The following is a 25,734-nucleotide window of genomic DNA, read 5'->3' as shown; positions in this document are numbered from 1 at the left end:
CCACACAACTCCAGTTGCAGAGCATCTGATCTTCTGGTCTCCAAGGGCACCAGGCACACCAGTGGTGTATAGCCGCACATGCCAACAAAACATGCATACACAGAATAAAATTTAAATTCCCGTTTACAAAAATGATAAGAAAATAGGAAGAAACCATTTCTGTTTGAATCACATATTGAAATAAAAGATATGTCTGGTCATAATTTTTGTCCTTAGATATGTCCCAAGCAGCAGTAAGGTCAGTTAAAACTATTTTCATGGTACTAGAACCTGACTTAGTTTCTTAAACGTTATGGATTGTTTTTTTATCTCTTTGGCTGGATATTTTTCTTGTGTATTTATTGTATATATTGTATAATATATATGTATATATTGTATGATATTTTTATTGTGTATTATGCAGTGTTTTGCATTTTGAGGGAAAGTTCATAAACTGGTCATGCAAATGATCTTAAAAGTGTAAATGTAGGGATTGGTTTTGATTGTTTTTGACTTACTTAACTCAGGTTGAGTAGTTTTAAATTATGACAGTAACTTGTTAAATCACTTTAGTTGAGAAAAAGCTATGAACTTATAATAATTGTGCAAGCATAAAACGGGGCAGAAAGTAAGCAGAGTAGAACTTTAGACACCTGTACATTCTAAGGCAGTACTTTTCGACCTGTGAGTTGCAATCCCTTTGTGGGTAGAATTACCCTTTCACAGGGTCCCATACCAGTTAATTACATTATCGTTTATAACTAGCAAAATCACAGAAGTACTTATTTAAAGAGTTACTTTAAGAAGTAGCAATGAAATAATTTTATTTCAGCATGAGGAACTGTATTAAATTATCGCAGCCTTAGAGAAACACTGCTCTCTGTAAGGCTTCAACTTATCCTGAAAATTGATACTTGATAGAACCTGAAGATGCTTCAACATTTATCATCCCTGTCCAGTGTAAACTCTGTTTTTTGTTTTTTGGTTTTTTTTTTGGTGTTGAATAGTTTGACATTATAAATAAGATTGGGTTTGCTTTGATATGTTTAATTATGCTTTAAATTAACTGCTTTGTTAAGATATGACTGTAAAGCTAGATGTAAATTTTCTCATTATCTTGAGGTTTTTTTACATTAAAATTTAGTTTTCAGAAACCTTTTCACATTTGTTGTATAATTTTTCCTTTTGCTCTGAATTTCTCTCTCAGCATTACCCAGGTATGAGCCACTTGTCCTCTGGTCTAGGAGGACTAAGTCTGCAGAGTTCTCCACAGCCAGAAAGCCTAAGACCTGTAAACCTCACTCAAGAGAAGAACATCTTACCTGCGGCTCCTGTTTGGGCTCCTGTGCCTAACTTGAGTGCAGAACTCAACAAGTTAAACTGCAGCCCGGAGTAAGTCCCCTTTCTTCACGTGCCTTCACAGTGAGAGAACTTTGGTGAATGCAGTGCCTGACTCCCAGAAATAGTCAGGCAGTGTGACGTCACATGGTCCCTTGATTGGAAGCTTTGTTTACATGGCCTTTCCTTGTAGGTTTGTAGAGAAGTACACATGAGCTTTCCTCAGTTTGACTGTGTATTGGGTGGGGTGTTGAGGTGTGTGGTACGCTTGTATGTGTTGGGTGTGGTAGTGTGTGCCAAAGGAAGACTTCAGGTATCCTGCTCTGTCACTTTCTGCTTTATTCTTTTGAGACAGTTACTCACTGAACCTAGAGCTAGGCTGGCGGTCAGCACATCTCAGAAATCCTCCTGTCTCCACTCCCCACAGTGGCCACTCCTCCTTTACATGGCTACTGAGGATTAGAACTCACGCTTGCAAACTTTTCTTATTGGCATCCTCCAGAACATCTGAAACTCTAAGTAAGGTAGTCTTCAAAAATTCTTTTTTCATCTTTTCTTAAAAATGGCAAAGACCTCCCTAATGTTCCAAGAATGGGTTTAGATGAGTAGTTTTTATCTAAATTTCCTTTTCTCATTTGGTATAGAACCCCCAGTTTATTGAAGCAGCATGAATTTGCATAGGGACTTCTTTTGCTGAGAATGTCTTCACCTCCTGGAGAAGTGTACAGGGTGCGTCCATGTTGTGGGGTCCTTCTGTGTTGGCTGGTGAGCTCTACTTACCTCCCAGGGCCTCAGACTCTCTTCCTTGCTTTCAATACTTCCCCTCCTAAGGCCTGGTTCTCCCTCTGCGCGAGTGCTTTGTTAGGGGATACTCCTGCTTCTGTAGTTTCTCCTCTGTACAGCACAGACTTTCAGTGTCAGGAGAGTCCTAGCTTCCTCACACGAGAACATCAGTCATCATTAGAGCCAGTGTTTTCCTCTTCTAAGACAGTGGTTTTCCATGTGTTCAGTAGTTGAGGGAGAGTGAGGTCCTCTTTCTCAACCAGGATCTTAAATAGAATTTAAACACAGGTTTCTTTCTCCTATCATGTGACACATGACTTCCAAAGGCAGTGCTACAATGATTTCCATAAAAGCACAGCACACCAAGGATTGCAGGCTGACAGCAGCTCCCTGCCCTGATTCTAAGCTGTTCTGGGGTTGTTTATGGCCTTGCTTTAATGAATGATTGCATGTTTTCTGGCTGACTGCAGCATTGTATGCCTGTGATCTGAACTCTTGGGATGCTGAATCAGATGATTCACTTAAAGGTCTTCCCGGCTACTTAACATCTAAATGTTAAATAATTTCTGTATGTAGGGAATGATATACATATTGTTTGTTTAGTTATGATTTTTGAAAGCAGCTCTCTTCAAAATTAAAGAGTATTTAGTAGTAGCTTTAGATTAGGACACACCCAGATTGTTCACAGTGATTGCAGGTGGAAGTGGCTTAAGACACTATGCAGCTCTCATCTACCAGTCAGTGTTGTCAACAGTTAAAGAATTTAGGTTCAGTTTTCTTTCTCTAAAATGCTTCAAGTACCAAGCAAGTGCTTCCGGCTTTGGGAATGTTTTTATGGGCTTCTTTGGTTGTCATTCATAATTGTGAAGCCTGAAATACTCTAGCACATGAAACCTTCTGAGCATCCTGTCTTTGCTCAAAACATTCTGGGTGGAGACTTCTTGGCTTCATATTTTTGGTTTAGAGACACTGGAGCCTATGGTTAATAGCACATACACATAGGGTCCATCTCTGAATTAGTAAACATTTCCTGGATGCCTTCCAGGTTATGAGTAAGGCAGTACGTAAAACTGTTTTCCTGAGCTCTGTGAACTCATAGAACTTACGTTCTGTTAAGAAAGATATATCTGCATAGTCTGACTAGTGAGAGAGTAACTCAGAGTGCTCCTGGGAAGATGTTCTAAGCTTCTGCACTGCAAGGAGGTCCAAAGAAGAAGCAGAGTTCGTTCAGAGAAGCACACCAAGGCTGTGGTAGCAGCTCTCTCTGTCCAGGCTGTCCAGCACAGTAGGAGTGTACTCTAGAGCTCAAGTAGAAGGCCCCCATGCACCTTGGGGCTCCTGAAGACACAGTAACTAGATGAGTCTTGTGGTATGAATGAGTTCAGATTGAAAGGTCAGGTGAGCAGGAACACAGCATTGGGAGCAGCTTGCCTTTCGGTGGCAGTTTCTGTAGCTCCTGCTCATGCTGTACAGTGCACTCAGGGTTTATTTAGAATGTCTTACGCTTTCTACAGTAAAATGTGGGGTCCTGGACTTAGGTCTTTGACATCTGTCCAGGACATGACTGGTTGAGGAATCTCCTTGCTAATTGTTGTAGTAACCTGCCCAAGAGCTTCTCACTCAGCTCTTCCCAGGTGCAGTTACCCTGCTAGCTAACATGCTGCTTGTTTGTGTCTTTTCAGTTTGTTTCGATGTACCTTGACGAACATCCCACAGACACAGGCTTTACTGAACAAAGCTAAGCTTCCCTTAGGATTATTGTTGCATCCCTTCAGAGACCTGACGGTAAAGTACATCTTAAACACGTACATTCTGATACATGTGCAAGGTATCCAGATTATTTTGTTTCTTAAGAGTGTTTGTCATCTTTTACTGGAGTTGGAAATAATCATTTCTGGGCTGGTGATTGATCTGAAGGACCCACGTGGTAGAAGGAAAGAGCTCACTCCCACAAGTTGTCCTCTGACATTCAGAGAACACATTCAGGCTACGGCACCCATACCCCCCTACATTCCCGCACACCATGGCGTGTACAAAATAAAAATAAATAATTGTAAAGCGTTTCTTTTAACAGTTACTGTGTCTGTAAGATTCAAGTGAGCATGCGCCTTCTGAGCACCTGCTTTGTGCTGGGCACTGGAGTGCAGTGGCCACTACGTGGGTCTCCTCCCCAGTGGGACGGATGGGAGCCACAGCTGTGTGCTGCCTAACTGACATGCAGCCAGGCTGCTTCCGAGGCTCTAAGCACAGTGGGGAAAGCGGCTCCCTGTGGGTACAGTTAGCAGAGGCATTCTGCAAGAGTCTGGACTCACTTGGAACTACTTGCTAGTAGTTTGGAAGTTGCAGCCAACGTGGACTATGCAAAGACTTCCAGAGTCTTCTGTTAAACAGTTATGTCCACATAGAGAGAAGTTGTCTGATGGAAATTAAATAACTTTGTGATAGTGGGGGAAATCTAAGAATGTCAGGTCGGCTGATTGAAAGTGTGTTTGGGTTAAAAGCCACTTTGCTAGTCTTACACATATTTTTGGCATTTCATGTAGACAATGTTAGTAGTAGCTGACAAAATAGCCTGGTTGGCCAAGAAAATTAAAATTAAAACTTTAAGGTCCAAAACAGAACAAAACAAAAAAGTAACCAGAGACATTTATACTTAAGCTACATTTTCCTCTCTCATTTTTTAAAATTTTATTTTGTGTGTTTGTGTTGGGGGAGGGGTGCTTACTCGATTACTAAGAGGGTGAAAAATGTCAGTGAATAGAAAGTAGTTATAATGTATAACCAGTCCTACGAATTTATTTATTCAGTAAATACTATGTAATTTAAACACTATTATAACCTTTATCATTCAACTAAGGCAGTTAATCTCATCTATGCATAGCTGAGAGGTCCTCTTTCTTCTCCTCTTCTTTCTCTTCCTCCTCTTCTTTCTTCCTTCCTTTCTCCCTTTTTTCTTGGGGGGTGGTGGTTATTTTTGAGACAGGGTCTCACTGTGTAAACCACACTGGCCTTGAACTCACAAAGATCCACCTGATTCTGCCTCCTGAATGCTGGGATTAAAGGCATATGCCACTATATCTACCTGGCAAGAGTTTCCCTTTAAGTACAGATTCCACAAATGGTATCTTCTTGAAGTATATGTATTGAGAATTGGTAGTGATGTCCTCTGGAATCTAGAATTAGGAGTAAATTTCATTTTTTCATTTGCAGTTAATTTTATTTTCCATTTTCCCTTACAAGTGATATGCAGTTGTTACTTTGATAAAATAGTAATACAGAACATTAAATGCAAAAATTATGTGTTGATATTTTTAAAATCCCAAAGGAAGCATATAAAACTATAGTGGATGAATTCAGGGCCACAGAATAGTATGTGATATTTAAATGTGTTTTATATTTTCTAAATTGGTTAACAATTTTTTCAGACTAAGTATAGGGATATATTTTCTGTGGTTTTGGCTTTCTGTTCTCAGTTGCTGTGGTATGGCTGTCAGGCATGCGGCAGCCTCCCCTGCCTGGTACCAGGGACAGATACCCAGCAGAGAATAAGGCTTTCTTCTGTCTGTGCCGCTCCCTTGCTGCTGTCTCTTGAGTCAGGGTGAGAAGCCCTGACCTTGTTTCTTGGCTAGCCAGGCTGTTTGCTCAGCTCCTGCTGTTTTTATATTGCTCTGGCGTGCCTTGCGGGAAGTAATAGCTTGTCTTGTTAAGCATGCACGTCACAAAGTTAAATAGTACTACCTATTGTCCATGGAAACAGGCGTGTTTGTGTCCTGATTTCCACTGGGGTCTTTGTGCTGCTACAGTGACTTTACTTTCTTTCCCAGCAATTGCCAGTGATAACGTCAAACACCATTGTGAGGTGTCGATCATGTCGGACATACATCAACCCTTTCGTGTCCTTCATTGATCAGCGTAGGTGGAAATGCAACCTGTGCTACAGAGTTAATGATGGTGAGTTTACGTTCTAAAATTAAGTGTCTCTATCCTTTCCTGACATCTTTCTCATTGTTTTAAAAGCAGCTTTCATGACATTCAGTGGAGATAACACAGGCATGGGAGGATCTCATTTGCTGTCTGAAGAGATACTTGACAATAAAAAGGGTGCCACGGCAAAAGAATGCAAAATGAGAAGAAAAGGCACTGACCGTGTTGGTCGGTCAGTCATGGAAACACATGTACCCAACTTGTGTGTTTGGTTCAATGAACTCAAATAGGCACGTGTGTCTTCTTGTTCTTTTTGCCCACTTATGAGGTCTTCCTGGCAAAACTGCTTCCCGGTTGTACTTGTCTGATTTTCCTTCCCATGTCATGTGATGTAATAATGAGGAAGTGAGTCTAAGGAAAAAGGTTACCATGTCCTAGATTTCTCAGAAAATGCATTTTTAAAAGCATGTTAGAGATTTTCTTTCTTCAGTAAACTTATTAAATATTGGTGATGACAGTGTTTAACTCCCAGTGTTGTTAAATGTGCCTTGGATTCTTAACTCTTACCTAGTTCCTGAAGAGTTTCTGTATAACCCCCTGACTCGGTCTTATGGAGAGCCTCATAAACGACCAGAAGTTCAGAATTCAACTGTGGAGTTCATCGCTTCCTCAGATTACATGGTAACTATTTTAGTGTCTGAATTGGTTATAGAACACAATTAAATGAGTCAGTTCTTTTAAGTAAATTCTCATCTAAATTTTGAAGTCTTTTAATGAATATTTTTTACATAATAATATGAAAGTTTGCATGTAACAAGCAGAAAACTTTTCATAGATCTGATTTGGTCTTCTAGAAGAATGCATTATAGTGCTAAGAAACATTAGCCATGACATTAGCCACTTGAAGGAGACTACTTATTAAACAGGAATATAGATACTTTGACCATTTACAGCTAAGTGACCTCATTCAACAACACAAAAACTGGAATATATTTTTGCCAAAAACAGTAGTCTTAAAATTATTGTCATCTTTAATGGCTCCTTCAGGACAGATAGCAGGATGAATGGATGACTTCTTGAGTTTCTCTCTTTAAAGTTCATTCATAAGAGTCCATCTATTTTTATGTTGATTCTAAATCTTATTTTCCACTTGTAAAACTGGGTTATAGGTTCCATAATATTCCTCTTTGTTTACTAATTTTTATTAAAAATAATCGTAGCCTTTATTTTCCCCCTTTGGTTTTTAGTCTTGGTTGCTGCTAAAAATTTGAAGTGCTGTGAGTGAAAAAGGATAACCAGGAACAGTGGGCACCTTTGATGCCTGTTAGATTCTTGATGTTAACTTCTTTATTTTTGTAATTTTGATGATTTACTTAGTCTAAGTTGATGGAAGTGCAGTTTTCTTGTCAGTTTTCACTTTAACTGCTGTGCGGTTTTCTTGTGCACTTCTCAACTGTAGGACTTACCATGACCTCAGCCCGAGAGTCCTTAGGAATCTTCATCCACATGCAGTGCAGATAGGCTTTAACTTGGTTGTATGATTTCATGACCTTTGGCTGACATATTTTTAAGAAAACCTTCCTGGACTAAGAGTGCTGCTCAGTGGTAGAACTCTTGCCTGCAATTTGAGGTATTGAGTTCAATTCCGTAGCACTAATGACTTAACCGAAAGGAAGGGGAAAAAGATTTCATGTGCCTTTCTATTACTTTTCATACAGTGTTAGTGAGCTTCCTGTTCATGCAACCTGAGCCTGAATATTTATTTGAATAAGTATATTTGACAAATATATTTAACAACCTATCCACCCACTCCTCATCCTCTTGCCTCTTCCTGTTCTAGAATATATTAAGTTCTAACCTGGGGGCTGGAAAGAGAGCTTAGCAGACAGGGGGAAACTGTGCTCACTGCAGAAGCGTGAAGACCTGAATTCGAATGCCAGTACTGACATGAAAAGCCAAGCATAACTGTACAAGCTTTTGTAATCCCTTGGTTATGAGGGGAGGGAGTTAAAAAACAGGAAAATCATTGTAGTTCTCACACACACACACTCATACACATTTACATACACCACATTCAGACACATTTATATAAACACAAAATCTTCTAATCTGAGACATCGTTTTACTTTTTATGTGTCACCGTGTATCTCTGACAGATGAGGACTTATGTGAACATTTATACCCTATACCATCACAAGAACTTTCTTTACATTTAGCCTTAAGCTTTGGGATTCAGATACCATCTAACTAATAGTAATGGCAGATTGTCAGATTTTTAATTTTAGTTAAGTATCTTTGTGGAGTGGGGGGGAAGGGTACATTCGAGGCCAGAATAAAGGTGTTGGATCTTTTGAAGGTGGACTTAGAGGTGTCTGTGAGCCACTTGACATTGGCCCTGGGAAATGAACTGGAGTTCTTTAGACTCAAATTTAATTTTTTAATAATAATAAATATTATGTTATTTTTAAATTAAAAATATTAAAATTAAGGGACTGGAGATGTATAGTGCCTAGTGGCGATGTGTAGTGTCTAGGATGTGCAAGGCCCTGGATTTAATTCTCAACACAGTAAAAAGTAAAGTTAATTTAAACACTAAAGTCCTAGAGGTTGGAGAGATGGATAAATGGCTAAGAATACTTGCTACCTTTACAGAGGACCAGGGTTTGGTTCCCAGCCTACATAGCTGCTCACAGCTATCTATAACTCCAGTTCCAGGAGATCCAATGCCCTCTTTAGCCCTCTGATGGCACTGCATGTTGGTTGTTTACTTAGATGCCAGCAAAACATACAAGCACATAAAATTAAAATAAATAATTTTTTAAAATAAAAAAAAAAACTAAAAGCCATATAAATGTTTTTAGGAATAAGTAAATATTTAGACAGGCTAGCATGCCTGTCTAAATATTTAGACAGGCTAGCTAAATATTAATAATAAGCCAGCATGCTTTTACTTTAGAAAATATTTTTGAAAGTATTCCATACCAAAATACCACTTAATGTACTTAGCCACTACAACTGCCTTTCAGTCTAATCTCAAATGAACTTTACAAGAAAAGTAAATTGAAGTAGGGAATGCCATTTTCATTATCTGTGTCTGAAACCAGATGCTGTCTTTATTCCTTGCAGCTTCGCCCTCCTCAGCCTGCCGTCTACTTGTTTGTTTTAGATGTGTCTCACAATGCAGTGGAAGGTGGCTATTTGACAGTTTTATGCCAATCGTTACTAGAAAACTTAGACAAGTAAGAATTTTTTTTATTCATATGTGGGTATATAAATTGTGTATACATTTGAAGTGCTCATTTATAATTTATGGGTTTTTTTTTAAGGTTTGGTTTGTTTACCTAATTTTATAGAATTTTGTTACTTGAGTTGTTATGGTTTAATAATGTCATGGTGTATAATTCATAAAATAAATGCTTTACTATTTTGAAAGAATTTAAATCTTGTCTTTCGGACTAGCTGACCTGAACACTGAGCCAGAGCGATTGGACTGTGTATCAGGAATCTGACTGAGACTGTTACCAGTGTGGCTAAATCTGAGGGATATTAGGTTAAGTGACATTAAATCAGACACTGAGAAATACATGCCAAATGAATTCAGTCATATCTAAACTCTTAACAGCTGATCTATATATAAGAAGAGTGGTGTGGCTGGGGTGAGGTGGGCTGAAAGCATACAAGCTTTCAGACTGCAGTCATTCAAATAACTATTGCTGGCTTGGTGACTATGACTAGTATGTTCCTGAAAATACTGAGTAGATTTTAGTATTCTTACCACATACAGACTTTACCTATTAATTAGCTAGATTTTGTTATTCCACAGTATGAATGCATCACAAGCCATTTGTACACTGATGCATACAATCTGATTTGTCAGTTTAATAAATCTAATAAATTAAAAATAAAACTTTATAGAAATCTATCTATAATTTATGATTAGGACAGGCATTTTTTCCACAAGCTAGTTTTATTGGCACTAGTGAGAATGATTTGAAGAAAGGGAAGGTAAGAACTGAGTTTGTGCTGAAAATGCTTGTAAGTGAGAGAATGTGCTCTGCATGCTGATACATGAGCCACAAGCTGTGTTGTGAAATTGGAGCAGAAAATACAGTGGCTTATATGTAGTCTCTTAACTCCTGCCTGTTTGTCTGCCAGCAGTTGTAAAGGAGTCCTTCCACTAACTTTGAGAAGGATCCTTTGCAATTTCTGCAACTAAAAGTTGTTTGTACAGTCTTTAGACTTCAGTGTATGTAGGAGGCACCCATGACCTCTCATGGGGGCAGTGGTATACCACTAAGCCACACCCCATGCTGATCTTTTCCCCTTGGGGTCAGTGCCTCGGGAGGCACCGCAATGCCAGATGTAGTCTTTGAGTGAGTGGAGCAAGTTCCCATTCCATCCTGCTCCATCAATCCATTTCCTCCACTATTCTCAGAAAAGTATGAGGAGATGGCCCCAGATATCCCAACAGGGATAATGGCTATTTGCAAATTAGACTATATTAAACCAAAAGGATAAAACTAAGAATGGACATAGTTATTTTTATTTGATACCAACAGAAAATAGGCACATTGGAAAAGTAAAGACCCAAATAGAAAGAGGAACAGGGCAGCAACACTGTAATATGTAATAGCACATTTCCTAAAAGGCTCTGGAAACACACTTGAGAAAGAGGGATTTGCTACTGAAGCAATTTTAGCAGAGATTAGGGTAATTGCTTAACAGGGTACGCCAGTGGTCTCCACTCTAATCTCTGATTAATGCCCTTGGAATTTCTGAACTGAAGTCTCAAAAGAGTGCATGTTAATATGTAGAAACATAAGGCTTGACCATTACTGGCCCCTGAGTCCTGTGTTTTTCTCCCTGAAATCTGTTTTACTGCCCTTGACTGTGTGTGAGTAGCAGATCAATCATCTATAACAGTAAAATGTTGTGTTTTGATACTTCTGAATCTTTTAAAGATTTGCTGACTGTTATGATGTGTACCATGTGCATGCCCATGGTCTAGGGATACCTGGAATTGGACTTACCGATGTTATAAGCCATTATCTGTTTTGGGAACCAAACCTGGTTTCTCTACAAGAACAGCAAGTGCTCTTAACCGTAGAGCCATCTCTCTTGGTCCCTGGAATCATTTGTTCACCTTTATTTTAAAGGCATGCTAAAACAATAAGCTACATTACCAAGTAAACACAGCTGGGCCTACTTGGAGATGCACTTCTGTAACACAGTGTTACTGAGGGAAGCTTTGACAGGCAGGGCATGTCAGGCTTCATTCTTAGAACATGGCAGTGTTTTGAAACTGAGTTCTAACAGAAAACTTCCTAGTGGTGGATAACAGATCATCATTTCAATGTTCATAGCTGTAAGTCTTAACAACACTTAGTTTATTCCTGAAAAGTATTTGTCATTCTGTCCATAGAGTGTTTAAATGCATTACACTACTGTATGATACTGAGACAAAAAATATGAGCACATCTTTTTTAAGAGTAGGAGAATGAGGTGTGGTGTCTCACACTCCTGAAATCCCATGGTCCGGCACCTGAGGCAGGATGGCCACAAGTTCAGCCTGAGCTACACTAAGAATCCAGGTCTCAAAATAAACAAAAAGTGACCCCTTTGAGGAGTCAAACGACCCTTTCACAGAGTCACATGTCCGATATCCTGCATATCAAATTTTTACATTTTGATTCATAACAGTAGCAAAATTATAGTTACGAAGTAGCAACAAAATAATTTTATGGTTGGAGGTTACCACAACATGAAGAACCATGTTAAAGGGTGGCAGCATTAGGAAGTTGGGAACCACTGTTTTAGAGGAAAATAAGCAGGAAATGTTGAACTTCTAAAAACCACTTGTGTTCTGGTTTGCTCTTACCTAAAGGCTAATGTTTCACTTTCTGAGCCTGAATTCATGTGAGTGCTTTTGCCTGAAAACAGGATGTTATACCCACATCTGTTCCCTTGTATCTCGGTTCACATAGTTTCCCTGTTCCCAGTAAAAAGTCTTGTGTAGCTGTCCTTAGACTTAGCCTACTGTTTCATTATTTTGTAAACAGTTTGGCTGAGCACTCTGAATTTTAAGTTGCCATTTTTGTCACTAGGCTTCCTGGAGATTCACGAACAAGAATAGGATTCATGACTTTTGACAGCACTATTCATTTCTACAATTTACAAGAAGGGTTATCACAGCCTCAAATGCTGATCGTATCTGATATTGACGGTAAGCATCAGCAGGGTAGTCTGTAGTTGTGCACTTTGGTCTACTGTAGTTTAAGCTCCATCTTGTCATGTGTGGTGAGCATGATTTGGCATTTGTTTAAAATAGTTGTTTTCTTGGAAATGCTCGATTCTCAGTTTTTTAATTGTGTATGCATATGTGTGTATTGGATATGTATATATGATATACATGGAATATGTGTAATAGAAAGCAGAATTATAGATACACATGGCAAGTGTTCATATAGACTCAAGTTTGCTTCTTTATAATGTTCTTTTGGCGATATGCTGATGAAGTGTATTTTTGTCCATGTAGATGTTTTTCTGCCCACACCGGATAGTTTGCTTGTGAATCTGTGTGAAAGTAAAGAGGTGAGATTAATTTGTTTTCTCATGGTGTAGAGACACTTGGGACATCAGCAGTTTCCCGTGTTAGTATCTCTGTAAGGTCACGCTGCTGTTAGACACAGAAGGAAGCTGTCTATTGAGTCCTTCCTTCACTGTCCCCAGAAATGCAGTTGCTGGGCTTTATCCTGGAATGTTTGAGAGAAGAAAACCACCTTGCCTTCTCAGTAATTCAATCTTTAATCTTTCCTCAGCTTATAAAAGACTTATTGAATGCATTACCAAATATGTTCATCAATACTAGAGAAACACACAGTGCCCTTGGACCTGCCCTTCAGGCTGCCTTCAAGCTAATGTCTCCCACTGGTGGCCGGGTGTCTGTATTTCAAACACAGTTACCTTCTTTGGGGGCAGGACTTCTGCAGTCCAGAGAAGATCCAAATCAGAGGTCAAGTACCAAGGTATTGTATGTTCAATGTTTGTATCTTAGCCACTGGTGTGTTCTTCTCCCTACAGACTGAAATTATCTGTTTCTTCATTGCTTCATTAGCAGTAATAAACCAGCCAGGAAGAATTTAAACCACATTACCTTTATTTAAGAGTTTGGTGTATTCTTCTTATTACTTAGCAGTCCATAAATCTGTTGTGAGATGGCTTGGTGGTCAGAGCCCTGGCGGTGCGCACACGATTGCCAATCCCAGTCCCTGAAAAGTAAGACTTTGGATATGGCAGCCCACGTCTGGGGTCCCAGCAGTCCTGCAGCTCTTACCATGTGTGTGCTCACATCCACACACAAACTAGAAAAATTAATTTTTGTAATGTTTAGAAACATACCTTAATCCTTTTATTCACAGGTGAAAAAAGTAGCGTCTTGTCAAAAGTTGAATAGCTATTTAATTATAAAGTTGTGGCTTGATTTTCTCTCCCCAGTGTCATTTCTACTATACAAGTGAAAGCTTAATCAAGCTATTACAATTTAACATGCTTATGAATAAACTTTTTAGGTTACGGGGGGGATACCATACTCACTATATAAAACTTAGTAGAGAAAAATGTAAGCCATGAATAAGTCTCATGATCCATGTTTAGTTAACACACACAAACACATGTAATTTGTCTTTACTTACACAGGCTAAGTTTTTACTCTGGCCTTTTTCATTGTGATCTCTGAGATCCCTGAAGTATGTATGAGTTAGTGAACGTGAAAGTGCTCAGTTAACTGTCCAGGGCTGAGAGGGAATTATTAAGCCTTCCTTATCATGTTGAGTAAGAAGATATACAGTTCAGTAACACTACTGTGAAAGATAAATAAAGACAATCTTCTGGGATGTTTTTTATGAAAATTGAATCATTCAGCCATAAAATATCTCAAGCAATGTGTCACAGACTTCACCCCCCTCCCCAGGGGTGAAGGTGTGGGGTTCTCACTCCTTAGCCAAGGCTGGGTTTGGGCACTCAGAAGTCTTCCTGCCTCAGTGTCCAAAGTGCTGGCTTAGCAGTCTGAGCCATGATGCCCTGCTGTAGTGCATTTTTATAAGCACTAGATTTTATTGATATTGGAAATCTGGTCCCATTCTCTGTTGGTTGGTAATGGAATAAAATATATATCATCTTCCTTGTTGTAGGAGAGAGATACGCTATGTGCATAACCAAAGGCTCTTTCTTTATTGTCTGTTGGCTTAGGTGGTGCACCATCTTGGCCCTGCAACTGATTTTTATAAGAAACTTGCTTTAGATTGCTCAGGGCAGCAAACTGCAGTGGATTTGTTCCTCCTAAGTTCACAGTATTCTGACCTTGCTTCTCTGGGTAAGAAGATATCCTTATGTTACCTACTGAAAGATTCCTAACATGTAATTAAAGCTATGCTCTTCAGTAAGCATTCTTAGTCCTGGGGGGACAGGCGTGTGGATTTGCCTACTTATACTAAACTTTAAAGTCCTGCACCAAAAGAAAAATGCTCTTACTCTTCTGCTTTGTAGCATGATTCCCTTAGCCATTCAACAATGAACTTTAATGTCTGTTAATAGTTTATAAATGCCTCAAGTTTCAGATTTATCCCTCTTCATGTTGGGCCTTTTTGTAACAGATTTTTTTCATGATGTGCCATCTGTGTGACTGTTAGACAGGTAGATAGATTGTCGTTATTTCTCTAGCTAATACTTGATGTTTTTCTCTCTAAAGCGTGCATGTCCAAGTACTCTGCTGGCTGCATATTCTACTATCCATCTTTCCACTCTACCCACAATCCTTCACAAGCAGAAAAGTTACAAAAAGACCTTAAACGGTACCTCACTAGAAAAATTGGATTTGAAGCTGTTATGAGAATAAGATGTACTAAAGGTATGGACTGTGAAAAGTGTGTGTTGTGTTACATTCCTGTGTCAGTCAGTGAGCATTCCCAGGTCCATGGTGGTGACCATTAATCATAGAGGACTTCTTGTTGGGTTCAGCTGAACCCTGTTTGAAATGTAGTTATTGAGTGATCATTATTCTTTAAGTAACTAGAACAAGTGGATAAAAGCAACATTTTGGTTTATTAAAGGAAAGTATATATAAGAAATGATTTGAGAGTGACAGTGAGGAGAGCAGGAAAGGCCTCTACCTTAATAGCCATTTAATGGATGGCTTCCTTGGGTTGTGTGACTGTTTATAGGGGAGGGTTCTGATCTCTCATCTTAAGTCCAAGATAAGGAACCCTTCGTTTCTCAGTTTTCTGCAGTATATTTTTGTCTGAGCTGGACTTGCATGTAGAATATGATGGTAAGGTGAGGTTAAATATAGGCTAAGTACATTCCAGGAGAACCTGCGATGTTTAGTTAGAACACGTCCTCGAGTCCAGCCTCACTCTATTTACCCAGAGGTGCCACTGACTTTGGACAGTGGTGTGGGCAGGAGGTGAAGGTGCTGCTCGTGCTCACCTTCTGCCGGTTCTCTCCCTGCAGGTCTTTCTATGCACACTTTCCACGGAAACTTCTTTGTCCGTTCCACTGACCTGTTATCTCTTGCCAACATCAATCCTGATGCTGGATTTGCAGTGCAGTTGTCAATTGAAGAAAGTCTGACAGATACTTCCCTAGTGTGCTTTCAGACAGCCCTGTTATATACATCAAGCAAAGGTAATGCTATGAAAACTGAAATGCTTGTAGCCATAGGTCCTCTTTCTATTTCCTTTTAGTAGAGAAAGAATGATATGCAGTGGCAGTAATGGTGTTGTTATTGGGTGACTAAGTATAGGTTGTCTGTTTAGCTCACATTTGAATTCTTAAATAACACACCTTAGAAATAGACTTATTATTTAAGTGTGTGCCCGTGTGAGTTTATGTGCACCACATGCAAACAGAAGCTTGTGGGGCGGCAAAAGAGGGTGCTGGACCTCTGGACCTAGAGTCACTAGTGCTTATGAGCCAGTATATGGGTGCTGGGACTCAAACTTGTGTCCTCTGCAAAAACAGTAATCACTTCTAACCACTGAGCCATCTCTCCAGCCCCAAATAACATTTTAAAGTACCTTCCTTATTTATTTATGTACTCTGTGTGCATACACTCATGGGCATAGCCTGCCACAAGGTACATGTGGAGGTCAAAGGACAGCTTATACAAATCAATTCTTCCTTTCACAAGTGGATCCCAGGGCTCAAACACAGATAGGTCTTCAGGCTTGGCAGCAAGTGTCTTTACCTGCTGCGCCATTTCGCTGGCCATGTGATTTTTCTTAATTTGCATAAAATTTATATTCAGCATCATATGTTTCTGGCAAGCACAGAGACCACCATCCTTTGCATCGGTTTTGTGTAAAATAAAGAACTGCAGCAAGGAAGGCCTTCACTTGGCAATACAAGTTTTTTTTGTTTTTTTGGTTTTTTTTTGTTTTTAATTTTAATATTAATTTATTTTTTTTAATTTTTTATTAATTACACTTTATTCATTTTGTATCCCCCCATAAGCCTCTCCCTCCTCCCCTCCCGATCCCACCCTCCCTCCCCTTTATTTTACTCAGTTGAGTGTAATTTAGAACAGCATTAGAGTTTACCTGGAGATTCTGGAGAGATGGCACAACAGTTAAAGTGCTTGCTGCTTCTAGAAGCTGGAGTTCTGCTCCCAATACCCACACAGAGCATATCACAATTGCCTGTGCTCCTATCTCCTGGACGTCCAGCACTCTCTCCTGGCCTCTCTGGGCACATTTATACACTTACATATATTGCCATTACAACTAAAATCTTTGAAAAAAATCAAACAAGCCAATCAGAAACTACTGTTCAACTATGTGTAAGATACGTGTTCATAGTTTCAGGGTTGGAGAATTTAAAAAAAAATTTTTTTTCAATAATTTTTTTCTTAAAAAATTTTTATTTTCTGTGTGAGTTTCTTGTCTGTATGTGCATGCCTGATGGCTGTGAAAGCGAGAAGAGAGCGTTGATTTCCTACGACAGGAGTTGCACACAGTTGTGAACTTCCATACATGTGCTGGGAACTGAACCTGGGTCTTCTCAAAGAACAGCAGGTGTCCTTATCCTCTGAGCTATCTGTCCAGTCTCTGGGGAATATTGACTGGGGGGTAGCTCAGCGTTCTAGTGGTTGCCCAGCATTTGTGAGGACCTGGGTTCAAATCCCTAGCTCCAAAAGCAATAAAAAGAAGACACTCAAAGTATGTTAATTACAAAGGCTTTTCTATTCCAGAGTGTTGCTGATGATTTAATCTAGCCTAACTAGCGATTGCGTGAATGGCGATGTGTTTTGTTCTCTCTGGCCTAGCGTGCGTTAATGACGTGCTTGTGTTCCGTAGGTGAGCGGAGAATCAGAGTGCACACACTGTGCTTGCCCGTGGTAAGTGCGCTCGCAGACGTCTATGCAGGAGTGGATGTGCAAGCTGCCATCTGCCTTCTGGCTAACATGGGTGAGTAACATGAAAAAACAGGTCAAATACATTTTCTAACCTACAAAAACAAGCTGGGGCTTTCCTGCTTTTTTTTTTTTTTTAACAATAGAAATCCCTCAACTGAAAAATACATTTTTATCTATTTTAATACATTTCTGTCTACTATAGGAAGACTCTTATGTTTTAAAAGTAATTCCTAGTTTAAAACCTATTAGGGGGGTTGTGATTTGTAAAAACCAGGATCTTCTTCAGCTGATATGTAAACTGTCACACACAACATAGTGGAATACAGCTCAACTGTGAACAGGAATGAGCTGTCAATCGGTTAAGCAAATGTGACTTTCAAAGGCACTATGCTAAGTGATACGTGGTGTGTCCATATGACTCCACTTACATTACGTTCAGTAAAAGGAAAATTTGTGGAGAGCAGATTGCTGAGATGGGAACAGAGAACTTTACTGCAAGGGACCCCCACAAGGGGAATAATTTGGGATTGATGAAACTGCGGTGGATCTTTATTGTATGGAGGCATGACTGTATTTGATGTGTAACTGCTATAGAACTACACTCAGAAAAGTAAATTTACTCTTAGGCTCAAAGAAGCCTTCAGAATTAATACACTGCTCAGGGTTTTGATTTTCATGTGTCAATGTTTTATGGATAAACATGCAGTGAGCCTGGCTATTTCCCACATACACTAGATAAAGCAGCCATTGTTAATAAGTTGTTGCATAACTATGATAGCATTACTGAAAGGTGCCTGCTCTTCACACCTTCACACCTTTTGGGCAGTACTAGGGACTGAACCAAGGACACAGAATTATGTCACTGATACATACTCCCCCTTGTCCAGGATTTTAGTCTAGAGTATGTGTGCCGCACATATATATATATATATATAGAGAGAGAGAGAGAGAGAGAGAGAGAGAGGGGAGAGCACTTGCTGGAATCTGGTGACTGAGTGTCCTCTCGCTTTGGTTGCTTTGCAGCTGTGGATCGCTCGGTGTCATCAAGCTTGTCGGATGCCAGGGATGCCTTGGTGAATGCTGTGGCAGACCCGCTGTCTGCCTACAGCTCAGCAGTGTCGAGTGTGCCTCGTTCCACCCTCACAGCTCCAAGCTCACTTAGGCTGCTCCCACTCTATGTTTTGGCGCTTCTCAAACAGGTAATTCTCTGGATTTTACAGCTAACTAGTTTCTTACAAACTTTTGAGCAAATGAAGAAATGGATTCTGTTGTTTTCAGTAATTAGCTAGAGGAATATATACTTTGGCGTTGTAAGACTTCAAAAATAAGGGTAAAGTGTAGGATATGGCGGTGTGCAGATGCACCGTGACTTTTGTCAAAATATAGTCCTTTTTCCTTCATTTGAATGAGCAGTTTGAATTATGGTGTGGCCGGAGCCAGCGCTTCACATATACCTGGATGAGACTCTGCTAAGGGAAAGCTCTAATGTTTACTGACTGACTTACCTTTGTTGCATCACGTTTGCCCTTAAAACAACCTAGCAGAATGTTTCCGTTTTACTTACAAGGTCAGCTGTAGTACAGAGAAACTAACTACTTCCTAACCTATTAAAGATCAGCTGAGCCTTGAAACCAAGTATGTGTGACTTAAAGATGTGCTTTTCCTGTGAGTGGTGGTCTGTTTGTTTTGCTGTTTCCTTGCTGTGTTTCACTTGGACTGTGTGTCTTTTTCCTTGCAGAAAGCATTTAGAACAGGCACAAGCACACGCTTGGATGATCGTGTGTATGCCATGTGCCAGATGAAGTCTCAGCCGCTTGTTCATCTAATGAAAATGATTCACCCCAACTTGTACAGGATAGACAGGTTGACAGATGAGGTGTGTATCTGAGTGTATTTGTCTTGGTGTTGCACCAAGGTGATCAAGTATTTTCGGTATTTCTTCCCTGCTCTTCTCTGCGATGCTAAACATTCAAATAAGGACACGGATCTGGGTACAGGAGAGAGGACTTTCATGTGCTATTAGCTGGTGGATGGAGTTTTTAAATAGTTTTCTCTGGAAAGTAACTTAACCTGGGCTTGGTTTTAATATTTGAATCAAAGCTAATTTACAGAGTGATCTCCATTTGCATTTTGTAACTATTGGCCGTTTGTGATGTAACCAGATTGCAGTATTAGTTACATAGTAAGCCAGATCTGTTATCCAGTATTAACTTAAATGCACAACTGAATAGCATCTGTTTTCTTCCTTGTCTTCAAACTGTATTATTTGGCATTCATATTCATTCCACACATAGTATTATGTTGTAAAAAGTGGCAGTTGGCTCTTATAGTTTTGATAGACACTGACCTCAGAAGAGAAATAAATGAGACAGAGAAATCCATTTTGCATTTTCACATTATTACTTTTTAAATTTGAATGCATGTAAATGTCTTCATTCTCCTGTAAAACCATAGTGTTCAATCAGTATCTTTTAAATCCTTTAAAGTGTGTCATATTTCAGTATTTTTATAGACGTGGTGACTGGTTTCTACATTCTGATGGTAACAGTGATCTGCTCTATGACTCTCTGGGTTCTCCCTTTTCTTTTCAGGGTGCCATACATGTTAACGACAGGGTAGTGCCTCAGCCATCTCTTCAAAAACTGTCTGCAGAGCGGCTGACCAGAGAAGGCGCGTTCCTCATGGACTGTGGCTCAGTAAGCATCGCTGCCAACAAAGCTTCTGCTTTGACAGCCCAGTTGTCCCCGAGCAGATCAGGGTGGGGTTGGGGGTGAGCAGCCATGACATCAAGTTAGCATAAATTAGTAGGTTACCAAGAGTTAGATGTACGAAAAGAAATTCCTACCATCAAGAACTTTACCATCAGTATTATGAAATTCAGTTACAGCTCAAGAATTTCTCTTGTGGTTCAACTTCTATCCATTGCCAGAAATTTGCTGCTGGTTAGGAGATCAGAGGGATCACTCACTGCTCAGGAGTGGTGGGAGGGGTGTCCAGCCACACATGGAAGTACCACAGAGCTCAGGAGTTGAAATGGAGTAAATGAAAGAGTAAATGGGAAGTAGGGTCAGCTATTCTTATTAAAGCAGTACATTTCTATTAGGGAAATAAATGAAGGCGGCTGAAGAGATGATGGCCCACTGCTTAAGAGCACTGAACATAGAAGCCCCTGGGTTGGTTCCCAACATCCACATGGCAGCTCACAGCCATCTGTAACTCCAGTTCCAGGACATCTGATGTCCACTGCTGGCCTCTGTGGACATAGCCCACAAGAGGCACACCATATGCATATAGGCAAAATACTCATACACATAGAAAAATATTTTTAAGATTTAAAAATTTTTACTTTATGTTCGTGAATATTTTGCCTATATTTATGTACGTGTGCCACATACATGCCTGGTGCCTGAGGTCAGAAGAGAGCATTGGATCCCCTGGAGCTGGAATTACAGATGCTTATGAGCTACTATGGAGAGGATAAACACTGGACCCTGGTCCTCTGCAAGAGCCACAGATCTCTCAGCCACTGAGCAATCTCTCCATCCCCTAAGTAAATTAGTCTTAAATGAGGAAGAGTGTAAAAATCTTACAAGAAGCCATAACGTTTAAGCAAAGAAGATGGGAATTGCTTTTGAGTCTTAGAATTAGGTTCACAGTGCTCTAACTGTATCTCCCCTTGTTTTATGTTTGTTAGCTTTTGTGTTTGAGACATTGTAATGAAGTATGATAAGTGAATTAGTTGTGACGGATTTTCTACTAGAGAATTTTATATTCTGTTGTGCCCCCACCCTTTTTATGTTTTAGGCTTTTTACATTTGGATTGGCAAAGGCTGTGACAATAACTTTATAGAGAATGTGCTTGGGTGTCCTGATTTTGCGGCAATACCACAGAAAATGGTCAGTGGATATTTGTTGTGTTACTTTTCCTGGGCAGAGGTAAACAAATGTCTGTTTAGCACTGATAGGACACTGAAAATAGACAAAAGCATGAGTTCCATTCAAGCCAGTTTGATGAACTGTTCGAACTATGTAGAGAAACATGGGTGAGGGGTTTTACATTGAAGTGTGGGTGACTCTAAAACAGCTGCATCACTGAAGTCCCACCTGTCATGGGTGATAAGTCTTAGGAAAAGCTTAATCATGGAATCCCTTTCTGTTAACCTGCCTGTTGTATTCTCTAGTACCTACATCTGGGGGCAGGGAAGACTGGTGGGTGGAACCCCAGGTGAGGGTATGGGTAGTCTTCTCCCCTGAGGAAATAAGTGTTAACAAACTCATTATGTTAACATAGACCTAACTTGCCATTGTATTGTTCTACCTATTTTTTTCCAATGACTGCAGACCAGGGTTATCTCTCTTCATTGATAGAGATGGGATAGTCATGGCGAATGTTAGGCCTGGAGGAAGTAGCATTATATCAGCATCTTTGCAGCATTAAGTTTCATCTTTTTTATATATGTATGTGATTTTTTTTTTAAACAAACTTTTTTTGAGTTTACCTTTCTTTTTTTCCCCCCATTTTTTCAAACTGGCTCTCCCTGTGTAATCTTGGCTAACCTGGGACTCACTCTGTAGAGCAGGTTGGCCCCAAGTTGGCAGTCCTTCTGTCCCCATGTGCTGGGATTACAGGTGTGTGCTGTGGCATCTGATTTAGAGTACCATTTTGATGTGTACAACTCGATTATTGGGGAGGCGTACTCACGGTGTTGTATGGACATTGTCAGCAGCTCTGGGGGCTGGATCCATAGCACCGTGCAGCCTGAGGGATTCTTAAAGCTCTCTGATTACTTAGTACAGCTAGGTACTTTGCCACACACAAGAATTTTAGGATGAGTCTGTGTGAAGCAGACTTGGGAGTTTATTGAGAAGAGGCTTTAACACAGTTGTAAGTGAAGTCACTAAGAGAGAGAGCTGCAGAGAAAAGAGTGGTGCCTGTAGGTGCTCGGTGCTGGTCGGTCAGGGTGTCTCAGCACTAGCTTGGGAAGCTGCTGAGTTCCATTGTGCAAAGGGTTTCTAAGGAGCCCTGCCTCCTGTACATGAGTTTATAGGGTTGTTGGTGATGCACGCTACAAAATAAGATCAAAACTTGGGCCAACAGAGTCAAAGGAAATCATTACTGTTCCTGATTACAAAGAGGTTTAGACATGTGTTTTGACTGAATACCAAGTTCATAATCGTTTTGTGATACTCTCAGAGGGGTATGTGCTCACACCTTAGAAGAGCTGTACATTGTGAGTGTCTTCATGAAAATCTGTCTGTGTGTGTGTACTCATGCTTGTCGGATTACACGCTGTTGTTACAACAGCTCTGTTCCATTTACTAAAAGGGATGCAGCCTAAAGAGGGAAGAGTATGGTCACTGTTAGCATATATTTGTGTTTTCTAATTTTGTTTCTTTTACCAGACACATCTTCCAGAGCTAGACACACTTCCATCAGAAAGAACTAGATCCTTTATAACTTGGCTTAAAGACAGCCGACCATTAAGCCCAATCCTTCACTTGGTAAAGTAAGTCTTCTATAACTTCCTTATCACCACGTCCTCCTCCCTGTGCTTCCCTCTCCTCAAAGCAAATTGCAGGATTTGATTAACCTCTTGTGTTCTGTTTTCCTGAGGTCCACGTAGTACTAATTTCTACAGTGTATATTTATTCTTTGTAATAATATGTATTCTTAGGTAAATACTGTTTCCTGCCTTTCAGAGATGAGAGTCCTGCCAAAACAGACTTTTTTCAGCATTTGATTGAAGATCGCACGGAAGCTGCGTTCTCCTACTATGAGTTTCTGATTCACATCCAGCAGCAGATTTGTAAGTGAAGTCAACAAAGCTGAGTCAGGATGAACAGCTCCACAGCCAGGTGGAGCTCCATCCATCAGAGAAGCACACAGGGGACTCGACGCGAGGTATTTGCTTTAGAAGATACATCACACTGTCTGAGGCTTGGGCCAGAGATAACGGGGAAGAGGGAGTGAGACAAAGCCCCTCCAACGATGCTGACCCACCCAGTGTCTGGAGTTGGCTTCTGCATAGTTCCAGGGGTTCTGGAACATAGTTCCATAGTTCCAGCAGCCAGTGCTCTCCTGCCAGCCAGCAGACCTGAGGACCGTGGGAATGACAGTCATAACTAAACTAGAGAAAGTCATCCTCTTAGAGTTAACATTTCTGGACTTGAACTCTGACAAGAGAGGCCAACGGGCAGTGGTACTGTGTTACCTATTTGTATGAATTACTTTTTAACAGGAATGATTCATATTCATTAAATGAATTCAATGTTTTCCCTGTAAAGGCAATAGAGTTTCAGTACATGAACTATAGGAAAAAAATATATATATAATGTACATAAGTGTTACATTTGTAAAGAAAATGTAAACTGTAACTAAGACTATGAATGGCTTACACTGTGCTGCATTGTTGGATGACAATTCTTTGTCACAGTTAGGGAATGAGGTTGACTAATGCATATTATGAATTGAGTCCACAAAAGAAACACAAAACTCTTTGTAATTCTGTTAAATCTTTTATGTGGATTTATTTATGATCAGCCTACTAATTAAAAGTATTTTGCTTGACAGTTGGTTTGCTGCTTTGTTTGTTTGTAGAAGCTTTTTTTTTTGTGGGATTGGTGGTATTTTTAAAACAGTAGGAATCTTAAATATACTGCTTGGAGAAAATGCGGTACCAAGTTTCATTATCAGTGAATCAATACATTGTCATTAGTTTGTGAACTCTACCAAGTGCCGACTGTTTGTATTCTTAAAACATGTTATTTTCAAAATACATTTATTGATTAAGCATAATCTTATCATTTAAATTAAGGAGTTTTTCCTACCTATTTGTAATAGAAATTTTTTTAAGAACATGCGACTTTACTTTTTAACTGAAGACTATCATATTGAATTCTGACAGATTTTTGTTCTGATCAAGAACTGTGTCATTCACAGCAGGTTATTTGCTATAAAAATTGATGATGATCCATTAGTCTGTGGAGTGGAACTTTGTTTTATGCTCTGTGAAAGTTCCTGTTGGTAAATGTTGGGGTAAAAATAAGGCTGTCTGCACATGTTACTTTCATTGGCTTTATGCTTCGCATCTCTTTTCTTTATTTTTCTCTCAGAACAAAATATTTTTATTTTGGTACAGGTGCATAAAAGGTGATGTTGACTGACGAGGTGGCTCCTGAGGAGATAAAGGCTTTTACTTGGCAGCAGCTGTGTTCTGATGAATCTAGCTCATGCAGTTGTACACTTTGGTGTAGACACTGGCCTTTCCTCTCTGAGAACAGCTATCACCCCAGGAGACAGCACCCTGGAGTTCCCGCTTTTCTCTAGATAAAGATAAAAGCACTCTCTCCTATCCACTGATGGAAATGAGTTTAAATGACTCACCCTAATTAGTGGCAGAGCTGTAATAAGCCAAGTGTTCTCCCCACCCACAGCTCCCACTCAACTGCTTGTCTCAGTACCCTGCAGTCTCCACCCAGGAGTTTATGGTGTGCGGTTCTCTAAGGGCAACTAAATAACTGTCACTCCATCGTTGTAGGTTTGTGTTATTATTTATCGTATGTTACTGTGCATGTGTGCATGAATGAGAGCAAGTGTGTGGAGGTCAGGACCACTCCTGGGAGTTCTCTCCACTCTGGCTAACCGGCTTTCATGGTAAGTGCTTTGATCTACCAAGCCATCTCCCTGGTTTAATACTGTCACTATATAACAGAAGTATGATATTTCTGCCTAAGAATGTTTTGCCTTTGTGAACTTTGTTCTTTATCATAAAACTCACTGAAATTGCTTAGCATTAGCCAGGTACTGTTCTAAGCACAAGGCAAAAATCCCCATATCCACGATGCTTACATTGCAAGGTGAGAGGAGAGGGGGAAATTGGATCTTGTCTGTCTGCGTGATAAATTCTGGGAAGTAAAGCTGGGTGAGGCTGCTGAGAATGCGATTTTAGATAGTAATGGAAGGCTTCTGAATGGCAAGAGAGGATGGAAGGGAGACCTAAAGCCCTGTGGTTATTTGAGAGGAAAGCTGTTTAAGCAGTAGATCACCTTTGGATGGCACCTGATTTTTCTGGATGACTCCAGCATATCAGCAGGGAAGTAAGGAAGTGCCTAGTGCCTCCTACAGTTGTGAGACTGAACTGACTGTTGGGATGTAGCAGGTCTGACAGGCAACCGTGCCTGGTGGACAGGCATGTAATCGTAGGGTCAAGCAGGACCAGGAGTGCAAGGCCAGCCTTGTCTAGGTAGTGAGACCCTGTCTTTCAAAGAGGATACATGGGGAGACTCGGTTAAACTAAAGG

At 40.0% G+C, this 25,734-nt stretch overlaps 1 protein-coding gene across 4 annotated transcripts in view; it reads left to right on the top strand.

Annotated features, from left to right (window-relative positions):
* Sec24b (SEC24 homolog B, COPII coat complex component) overlaps positions 1–24,004 on the top strand; it is a 77,316-nt gene extending 53,312 nt beyond the window's left edge. For all 4 annotated transcript variants that reach the window (XM_055628112.1, XM_055628111.1, XM_055628110.1 and 1 more), the window contains 18 exons: positions 1,187–1,371; positions 3,783–3,885; positions 5,925–6,051; positions 6,596–6,705; positions 9,151–9,263; positions 12,129–12,247; positions 12,560–12,615; positions 12,843–13,049; positions 14,272–14,395; positions 14,771–14,929; positions 15,532–15,705; positions 17,376–17,486; positions 18,458–18,633; positions 19,173–19,310; positions 20,026–20,130; positions 21,239–21,331; positions 22,838–22,941; positions 23,135–24,004. In XM_055628112.1, the coding sequence (XP_055484087.1) occupies positions 1,187–1,371; positions 3,783–3,885; positions 5,925–6,051; positions 6,596–6,705; positions 9,151–9,263; positions 12,129–12,247; positions 12,560–12,615; positions 12,843–13,049; positions 14,272–14,395; positions 14,771–14,929; positions 15,532–15,705; positions 17,376–17,486; positions 18,458–18,633; positions 19,173–19,310; positions 20,026–20,130; positions 21,239–21,331; positions 22,838–22,941; positions 23,135–23,249 (2,319 nt within the window). In that variant the 3' untranslated portion in view covers positions 23,250–24,004. The remainder of the gene's footprint in view (positions 1–1,186; positions 1,372–3,782; positions 3,886–5,924; positions 6,052–6,595; positions 6,706–9,150; positions 9,264–12,128; positions 12,248–12,559; positions 12,616–12,842; positions 13,050–14,271; positions 14,396–14,770; positions 14,930–15,531; positions 15,706–17,375; positions 17,487–18,457; positions 18,634–19,172; positions 19,311–20,025; positions 20,131–21,238; positions 21,332–22,837; positions 22,942–23,134) is intronic.
* Positions 24,005–25,734: the final 1,730 nt, after the last annotated feature.

The sequence above is a fragment of the Psammomys obesus genome, unplaced genomic scaffold (genome assembly GCF_907164565.1).
Source record: "Psammomys obesus unplaced genomic scaffold, mPsaObe1.curated_primary_1811, whole genome shotgun sequence".
Lineage (NCBI taxonomy): Eukaryota > Metazoa > Chordata > Mammalia > Rodentia > Muridae > Psammomys > Psammomys obesus.
The sequence above is the reverse complement of the archived record's forward strand: the minus strand, read 5'-3'. Positions and strand labels throughout refer to the sequence as shown.